The sequence below is a fragment of the Callionymus lyra genome, chromosome 14 (genome assembly GCF_982586985.1).
Source record: "Callionymus lyra chromosome 14, fCalLyr1.hap1.1, whole genome shotgun sequence".
Taxonomy (NCBI): domain Eukaryota; kingdom Metazoa; phylum Chordata; class Actinopteri; order Syngnathiformes; family Callionymidae; genus Callionymus; species Callionymus lyra.
In genome coordinates, this window is record NC_141831.1 from 8,729,164 (window position 1) to 8,739,505 (window position 10,342).

General features: G+C 29.2%; 1 protein-coding gene across 1 annotated transcript in view; it reads left to right on the top strand.

Annotated features, from left to right (window-relative positions):
* LOC148065925 (multidrug and toxin extrusion protein 1-like) overlaps positions 1-8,948 on the top strand; it is a 13,343-nt gene extending 4,395 nt beyond the window's left edge. The window contains exons 6-15 of the mRNA XM_087807311.1: positions 1,581-1,625; positions 1,682-1,779; positions 4,761-4,858; positions 4,918-5,099; positions 6,446-6,554; positions 6,635-6,710; positions 8,169-8,238; positions 8,301-8,433; positions 8,491-8,585; positions 8,647-8,948. Coding sequence (XP_087663437.1) covers positions 1,581-1,625; positions 1,682-1,779; positions 4,761-4,858; positions 4,918-5,099; positions 6,446-6,554; positions 6,635-6,710; positions 8,169-8,238; positions 8,301-8,433; positions 8,491-8,585; positions 8,647-8,886 — 1,146 coding nt within the window. The 3' untranslated portion in view covers positions 8,887-8,948. The remainder of the gene's footprint in view (positions 1-1,580; positions 1,626-1,681; positions 1,780-4,760; positions 4,859-4,917; positions 5,100-6,445; positions 6,555-6,634; positions 6,711-8,168; positions 8,239-8,300; positions 8,434-8,490; positions 8,586-8,646) is intronic.
* Positions 8,949-10,342: the final 1,394 nt, after the last annotated feature.

The window sequence follows — 10,342 nt, forward strand, 5'->3', positions numbered from 1 at the left end:
TATACTACTTCAACTACTACCTCTACTACTGCCTCTACTACTTCTCCTATCTCTACTTCTACTACTTCTTCTACTAGCTACTACTTCTTCTACTACTTCTTCTACTTCTACTACTACTTCTAACTCTACTACTATTTCTAATAGTATCTATTCTGATACTAATTCTACTACTTCTTCTACTACCACTACTACTTCTACTACTATTTAGTATATTTCTAATAATAATTATACTACTTCTTCTACTTCTGCTACTATTTCTACTACTTCTACTACTACTTTAATTCTGCCACTTCTTCTACTCCTACTTCTTCTACTTCTACTACTAATTCTACGACTACTTGTACTTATAACACTAATTATTCTACTACTTCTACTAGTACTTTTAATTCTTCCGCTTCTTCTACTCCTACTTCTTCTACTTCTACTACTTATTTTACTCCCACAACTACTTCTTCTTCTAGTTCTTGTACTTGTACTAAAAATTCTTATTTTTTCTTCTTCTCCCTTTTCTTCTCTTTTCTTTTTCTCAACCTTTCTCACTTTATTTCAACATTGTCAAATCAGCCTTTCTTCTCTATTACATAATATCAACTGTTTCCAGACATGTTTTACTTTAAATACTAATACTTTCAAGCATTTCCGTTTACAGATTCCGCATTCATACTGCATTTTCATCTGGAAATGCATATTTTCTAGTTGAATTCTATCATTTGTTTATCGAAAGGTTGAATTTGTTGAAGTTGTTAAACAAATTTAAAAAAAAAAAGAATTTTGATATTATAGTTCGCATAATTTGAAAACATTTTTTCAATATTCAATATTATTTAATTCGTAGCCTATTAAATTCAATATGAAAATGTTGATCACGTGACGTCGTGGATTAAAAGTCAAAGAGCGACAGAAACATTACGAATTAGTAGAAGTAGAGATAGGAGAAGTAGTAGAGGCAGTAGTAGAGGTAGTAGTAGAAGTAGTAGAATTAGTAGCAGAATTAATAGTAGGAGTAGAACTAGTAGTACAAGTAGAAGAAGTAGTGGGAGTAGAATAAGTAGTAGAATTAATAGTAGAAATAGTAGTAGAAGTAGTAGTAAAAGTAGAAGAAGTAGTACCTAGTAGAATAACTAGTAGAAGTAGAGATAGAAGAAGTAGTAGAGGCAGTAGTAGAGGTAGTAGTAGAAGTAGTAGAATTAGTAGCAGAATTAATAGTAGAAATAGAACTAGTAGTAGAAGTAGAAGAAGTAGTGGGAGTAGAATAAGTAGTAGAATTAATTGTAGAACATCACAATATTGAATTTAGAACAATTATTTTGGATTAATTGGAATTGGAATATTTCACTCTATGTGTAAAGAAAAATTAAATATATTTTTTTATTATATTTTGAACAAATTGAACCTTAAATATACAGATTATTGAGTTAAATGACTCAAAAACTCAACCCTTCGAGATAGAATGTATATATATTTAATTTATTTACTTAAAAAAAAAAAAATTTAAATAACAAAAAGTTTTTACATTTGAAAAGTTAAATTCGTCCATGTAATATTGGCACTGACATACTGCTATACATTGGACTCTCCAGGCTTCCTTCATGTACCAGCTTCTTGCTCGGTATCTTCAGAACCAGGTTTGTTCTCCATGTTTTAAAGGCCTGAAGCTTCGTAGTAACTTTATGGCTCTCAGGGCATCATGTGGCCCCAGGTGATCTGTGGGGCCGCCGGGAATGTTCTGAACGTGATCGTCAACTACGTCTTCCTCGGTGTTCTGGATATGGGGGTCGCGTAAGTAACCGGACACACAAGGGGCCAACTTTTGATTAAATTATCTCTTGAGTTTGTTCTTCTTTGCCAAAATAATTCCATAATTCTCTTAATTCTTATCTTAAATGTAAGATATTTTTGGTCAATCTGATCTATTTTTCACTGAAACTGCATCCTTAATCCCCTGCAACCAACCTCGTCTACGGTCATCATAGCAACAAATCAGACACGATTAATAAACATAAAATTGTTGAGCTTTATATATTTTTTAATTATTTTATATATATACTGACACGTTTGTTGTCAAAAACTCTTAATATTCAAGCATTGAAAAAGTGAAAAAAAATAAAGAAAAAAAATATCTAAGGACTGTTATACAGGAAGTTACATTTGTGAGCGGCTTAAATATTACGACGAGTTTGTGATAACTTTAGCATCAAGCTAGCACATTTAGCATCACTATGGCAACAAATTAGTCACGATAAATAAACAAAATATTGTTCATCTTTATATTAGATATGTTAGATATTAAAGATAAATTCAAATTTAAATAATTAAATGACAAAAAGACAAACAGGAAGTTAATTTTGTGAGCGACATCTTAAATATTACGACAAGTTCGTAATAACTTTACCACCATGCTAGCACATTTAGCGTGGTAATAGCAACAAATTAGTCACGATTGATTAACATATATTGTTAAGCTTTATATTAGATATGCTAGTTATTAAAGATAATCTCAAAGAAAAGAATATTAAATGACGAAAAGACAAACAGGAAGTCACATTTGTGAGCGGCATCTTTAATATTACGACAAGTTCGTAATAACTTTACCATCAAGCTAGCACATTTAGCATCGTTATAGCAACAAACTAGTCACGATTAATAAACAAAATAATGTTTAGCGTTATATTAGATATTGAAGATATTAAAAATAAACTCAAATAAAAGATTAAATGGAAAAAACACAAACAGGAAGTTACATTTGTGAGAAGCATCTTAAATATTACGACAAGTTCGTAATAACTTTAGCATCATGCTAGCACATCTAGCATCGTAATAGCAACAAATTAGTCACGATTGATAAACAAAATAATGCTTAGCTTTATATTATATATTAAAGATAAACTCAAAGAAAAGAGTTTTAAATTACAAAAAGACAAACAGGAAGTTAAATTTGAGAGCGACATCTTAAATATTACGACAAATTCGTAATAGCTTTAACATCATGCTAGCACATTTAGCATCGTTATAGCAACAAATTAGTCACGATTAATAAACAAAATATTGTTCATCTTTATATTAGATATTTTAGATATTAAAGATAAATTCAAAGAAAAGATTATTAAATGACAAAAAGACAAACAGGAAATTACATTTGTGAGCGGCATCTTAAATATTACGACTAAATATTACTTTAGCATCATGCTAGCACATCTAGCATCGTAATAGCAACAAATTAGTCACGATTGATAAACAAAATAATGCTTAGCTTTATATTATATATTAAATATTAACTCAAATAAAAGATTCAATGAAAAAAACACAAACAGGAAGTTACATTTGAGAGCGATATCTTAAATATTACGACAAGTTCGTAATAACTTTACCACCATGCTAGCACATTTAGCGTGGTAATAGCAACAAATTAGTCACGATTGATTAACATATATTGTTAAGCTTTATATTAGATATGCTAGTTATTAAAGATAAACTCAAAGAAAAGAATATTAAATGACGAAAAGACAAACAGGAAGTCACATTTGTGAGAAGCATCTTTAATATTACGACAAGTTCGTAATAACTTTACCATCAAGCTAGCACATTTAGCATCGTAATAGCAACAAACTAGTCACGATTAATAAACAAAAAAATGTTTATCTTTATATTAAATATTAAAGATAAACTCAAAGAAAAGAGTTTTAAATTACAAAAAGACAAACAGGAAGTTACATTTGTGAGCGACATCTTAAATATTACGACAAATTCGTAATAGCTTTAACATCATGCTAGCACATTTAGCATCGTTATAGCAACAAATTAGTCACGATTAATAAGCAAAATATTGTTCATCTTTATATTAGATATTTTAGATATTAAAGATAAATTCAAAGAAAAGATTATTAAATGACAAAAAGACAAACAGGAAATTACATTTGTGAGCGGCATCTTAAATATTACGACTAAATATTACTTTAGCATCATGCTAGCACATCTAGCATCGTAATAGCAACAAATTAGTCACGATTGATAAACAAAATAATGCTTAGCTTTATATTATATATTAAATATTAACTCAAATAAAAGATTAAATGAAAAAAAACACAAACAGGAAGTTACATTTGTGAGCGGCATCTTTAATATTACGACAAGTTCGTAATAACTTTAACATCAAGCTAGCACATTTAGCAGCGTAATAGCAACAAATTAGTCACGATTAATAAATAGAAATAGAAATAGAAAAGCTTTATTCATCCCCAGAGGGGAAACACACTTTCACAACAGCCCAAAATATTGTTCATCTTTATATTAGATATTTTAGATATTAAAGATAAATTCAAAGAAAAGATTATTAAATGACAAAAAGACAAACAGGAAATTACATTTGTGAGCGGCATCTTAAATATTACGACTAAATATTACTTTAGCATCATGCTAGCACATCTAGCATCGTAATAGCAACAAATTAGTCACGATTGATAAACAAAATAATGCTTAGCTTTATATTATATATTAAATATTAACTCAAATAAAAGATTCAATGAAAAAAACACAAACAGGAAGTTACATTTGAGAGCGATATCTTTAATATTACGACAAGTTCGTAATAACTTTAGGATCATGCTAGCACATTTAGCAGCGTAATAGCAACACATCAGTCACTATTAATGAACAAAAAATTGTACATCTTTATATCATTCAAACAACGACCCGTCATTTCCTCACTATTTGTCATTTTATTGCATTTTAATAAAGTTTTAACTCGTGTTTTTCTTCTCCAGAGGATCAGCGGCTGCTAACGCCATCTCCCAGTATTCTTCGGCGGCGTTTCTCTACATGTACATCTACGCCAGAGGACTTCATAAAGACACCTGGGACGGTGAGAAAAGCCATTAATGAAATATAAAATTCAAGTATATATGTGTTGTCGGCCCCCAGGTTGGTCGTGGGACAGCGTCCAGGAGTGGGGCCCCTTCCTGAACCTGGCCATCCCCAGCATGGTCATGTACTGTCTGGAGTGGTGGCTCTACGAGGTGGCGGGGGTCCTGGCGGGTCTCCTCAGCGAGGAGGAACTGGCGGCTCAGTCCATCGCCTACCAGCTGCTCGCCATTGTCTACGTGGTGAGTGGAGCTGCGACAAACGGCGTCCCCTGCTGGTAGAGAGCAGCAGTTACAGGATACTCGTTTACACTTATATTATTTTAGCTTGAAACACAAAATATCTGTGAATCTAAGATTTTAAAACTTAGATTTAAGGTAAGTATTTTTTTTTTCTTTAAAAAACGACAGACAATCTTAAGAGCAAAGTTCTTAATATGATTTTGGTTTCATTGATTAACATTTCAACAAGATAAATATTTGAAAACTAAATATATAAATGTATTAACATGTATTTTTTTTCATACAGTAACTTCCATATACCTTAACCAATTGTGGCCCTTGTTACTATTATTTGTATTTTTTAAAACACCAATATAAAAACGTTTCTCTTTTTTTATGTTAAATTTTATTTTATTTAAAATTAATTAAAAAATTAAATTTGTTGCATTTTTATTTGCTTTTGTTTTTAGTCTATACTTTTTATTTATAATATTTGGAATTGAAAACAAACGTTTTTCAATGTATTTTTATTTTATTTATTTATTTACTATTTTTATTTTTATTTTTATTTTTATTTTTGTTTTTGTTTTTATTTTTATTTTTATAATTTTAATTTTAACGTTTTAAATATTTTAATATATATTAATATTTTTACATTTACTTTTATATTTACTTTTTTATTATTATTATTTTTTAAATTATTTTTTTACTTTTTATTTATACTTTTACTTTTATTTTCGCTTTTATTTTTATTTTTACTATATTTATATATCTATTTTTATTTTTATTTTTACTATATTTATATATCTATTTTTATTTTTATTTCTACTACATTTAGATATATTTTTTATTTTTTTATTTTCGAACTTTCGACCTCGGAATAATTATTCTACTTTCAAATTTCATTTTACAACAATTAATGAAAATTCACAATCTTTACTTTAAAGAACGAGAAGTACAACGTCAAATCTACTTTTTAACAATTTAACTAAAACAAGATTAAGTCACTGTGTATATTATTGTGTAAAAATATTGACTTCTTTCAAACAATAAGTATTTAAAAAAATGACCAATCAAACTATAATTACGTTTTTTAGATTCATTGTATATTCAAACAGGTTATTTATAGTTTTTATGTGATTTGATCAATTGTTAGTGTATCATTTAAATTTATATTATTTGGAAATGAATATACAAAATTAACATATTTTTAATTAATTGTTTCTCAAATATTTGTAACATTTAGTGTATATTTAAAACTTCTTCTTTTTTTTTGCATTAAATATGTGTTACGATCAAATATTAGTGTTAATTTATATATTTATAATTCCACGTTTATTTACAAGTTACCTGTTCAATCCTCTCAGGTGACCTCAGGGTTCTCTGTGTCCGCCAGTGTTCGGGTCGGAACCGCCCTCGGTGCTGGAAACACACAACAAGCAATACTCTCTGCCAAAGTTGCTGTCCTGTGCATGTGTACGTACACATTATTGTCACTTTTTTTGTTTTTTAAATGTTGTTTTTTTTGTTCATTTGTTCCTCGACTGTCGCTCCAGGTTTCGCCTCAAGCTTGATCGGAACTTTTCTGGCTGCAACTCAGAACGTGATCGGCTACATTTTCACCACAGAGAAGTTTGTGTCAATTACTTGTTTATTTATGGAAGGATTTGTACATTTACGTCATATACTGTGTGATAAAACTGGATTTTCTTGTACTTCTTTGTCATGTGATCAAATATTATTTTATATATCTTATATTTCAATTATCTTATTAAATATCTTTTATTTTATTAATAAGAAAGGGTACATGGAAACAAAAACGTGTATTTTTATTTAATCTTTATCATAAATTTTATCTAGATTTTGTTGAAAAAAATTAACTTCATATGATCAAATGTTAGTGTATATATATATATATTTTTTTAGATTAATAATAAAATGTAAATAGAAAGGAAAGTAAAACATTTTTCATGTCTTTTGATTAAATAGTACCGTTTTTTTTTAATTATTTAGAAATTAAGAAGATAGAGTAAATGTAAATAAAAATAACATATTATATATTTTTATTTTATTTTTCATCATAAATTAAATCCAGATTTTTTTCTTTTTTTTTCATACGATCAAATAATATTGTGTATTTTTCATTTATTTTTTGGAAATCAACAAGAAAAACCAATTGGAATCAGAATTAACACATTTATTTCCATTTATTCTTCATTATAAGTGTCTTGTATTTACTTAATTGTACTGTATATTTAAACTAGAATCTGTTGCAAATATTATTGTGTATTTTTTACATTTATATTATTTGGAAATTATAAAGAAAAAGTAAATGGAAACAAAAATAACGTATTGGTTTTTATTTTCTATTTCATCATAAACTCAATCTAGATTTTTTTTGCTTTTTTTCCATACAATAAATTTTATTGTGTATTTTTCACTAATTATTTGAAAATCAACAAGAAAAAACAATTGTTATCAGAATTAACACATTTATTTCCATGTATTCTTCATCATTTACTTATTTATACTGTAAATTTAAACTACAATTTGTTGCAAACATTATCGTGTATTTTTTACATTTATATTATTTGGAAATTAATAAGAATAATTATTTCCAATTATTTCGTCTATTTATTCTCATACAATAACTGTATATTTAAAAAAAATGTATTTGCATTTTGTTAAGTCTTTTGGTTAAATATTTGCGTTTTTTTTACATTACTTGGAAAAGAAAAAGTAAATGGAAACAAAATGAAAATATTTGTTACTATTTTCTTTTTCATCATAAACATAATATAGATTTATTTTTTAAATATTTTGTTTAATTGTTAATATTGTACGATCAAATGTAGTGTATATTTTTTAACCATATTATTTCATAATTAATAAGAATTAAATGGAAACAAAATTTTATATATTTATTTTTACTATACTATACTATACTATATACTATATACTGTATTATACTGTATATTTAGGTTACTGGATATTGACATACATTGTTACAAAGGTTCAAATTAAAGGAAAATACACAGAAAATATTATAAAAATAATAACTAAATTGCTTAAATAATGTGTTTTTCACAGAGACATAATACATCGTGTGTCCGATATCATGAAAATATACTGCGTGGCGCATGTCGTCGAGGCCTTAGCGGTAACTATGGTTACACGTTTGTCTTATTTTAAAGCCTGATGATAAAGAGCTTTGATCCTCAGGGCGTCACGGGTGGGATCGTCCGGGGAGCAGGCAAACAAGTCATCGGTGCTGCCGGGAGTCTCCTGGGATTCTACCTGATCGGGCTCCCGATCGGTTTACCCTTGATGTTCCTGACCAACATGGGAATCTTGGGTAGATCAATAAAACCAGGAATATATTTTATATGTTTTATTCATGATGTGTTGACAGGATTCTGGACTGGGATTCTGATCTCTGTGGTGGCTCAGTCCATGTTCTTCACAGTGTTCCTCTGGAAGCTGGACTGGAAAAAAGCCACTAAAGAGGTGAGACCTGAAGACAGAACCATGTTCAAGATGTTCCCTCACGACTCGTCTGCTTCAAAAGGCTCTGGTGAGAGCGAAGGTGGAGGTTCCGGAGAAGAACATCTCTTGGTTGGAGGACAGAAGCGCCGAGAACCAGAAGCACCTTCAACCAGAAGAAGCGTCCGAGCTGGAGCTTCGACTGTCCTCGCAGCAGCTGCTCCTGCGACGGGGTCTCGCGGTCCTGCTGATGCTGGGGGTCCTGGTGGCCGGGGTCTTCCTCAGTGACTTCCTGACCAGACTCCAGTTACACGACTTACCTTGAAGAGCACGACTGTGTCGTTTTGAACCCTAAGAATCTGGAGCATAATAAATCATTTATACACATTCTTCTGTCAAGTTGAATTCAATTTTATTTAAAGTTGCATAACATGATATCAAGACATTGACAATATAAATAACACTTTCTTACAGAAGTGTTTGTGGTAGAATTAGTAGTAAAAGGATAAGTTTAAGTAAAATAATTAATAGTAGAATTAGTATTACAAGCATAAGTAGAATCAGTAGTAGAATTAGTAGTACAAATAAGTAGAATATGTAGTAGAAGTAGTAGTAAAAGTATAAGTGTAAGTAGTATAAGTAAAAGTAGAATTAGTAGTCAAAGTATAAGTAGGATAAGTACAAGTGTAAGAAGTACAATTAATAGTATACTTAGTAGTAAAAGTATAAGTGTAAGTACTAAAAATAGTAGTATAATTAGTAGTAAAAGTATAAGTATAATTAGTAGTATAAGTGTAAGTAGTATAAGTAATAGTATAATTAGCAGTAAAAGTATAAGTAGAATTAGTATAAGTGTAAGAAGTACAATTAGTAGTATACTTAGTAGTAAAAGTATAAGTGTAAGTAGTATAAATAGTAGTAGAATTAGTAGTAAAAGTATAAGAAAAAATTGTAGTAAAAGCAGTAGTAGAATTAGCAGTATAAGTATTAGTAGTAGAAGCATTAGTATGAAACAGTAAATGTATAAGTAGTTATAGTAGAAGCATAAGTAGATAAGTAGAAGTTGTAGAAGTAGTGTTAGTACAATTAGTAAAAGAGGTGGTTTACTTATTAGTAAAAGTATAAGTATTAAAAGTTGTAGTAGTATAAGTATAAGTAGTAAAAGTAGTAGTAGAATTTGTAGTAAAAGTATTAGTATAAGTAGTATAAGTATAAGTAGTATAAGTATAAGTAGTTAAGGTAGTAGTAGAATTTGTATTAAAAGTATATGTAGAAGTAGTACAATTAGTAGTAGTATAAGTATAAATAGTAAAAGCAGTTGTAGAATTAGTAGTATAAGTATTATTAGTAGAAGCAGTGGTAGAAAAAGTAGTAAAAGTATAAATAGCATAAGTAGTAAAAGTAGTAGTATAAGTAGAAGTTGTAGAAGCAGAAGTAGTATAAGTATAATTAGTAAAAGCAGTGGTAGAATTAGTGGTAAAAGTAAAAAGAGCAACTATTTTATTTTACCAAACCAACTTTTATTTCCAACCCAATTCATTCATTTAATTTCATTTATTTCCTTTCATCCGGCGAGAACCATCTTCCACGTAAAAGTTACTCCGGGCGAGCAGAAGTAAATATATTATAATGTACTTCCCAGTACTTCAGCCCATGGCTGACGAGACACTGAAGCACTGAAGGCAGTTCTTCAACATCAGTGGCTCCACGTGTCAATCAGGGTCGATTCAAAGTGTCTGAGGAACATCAGCCTCGGGCTCCTCGTGGAGATCTTTGTTCCT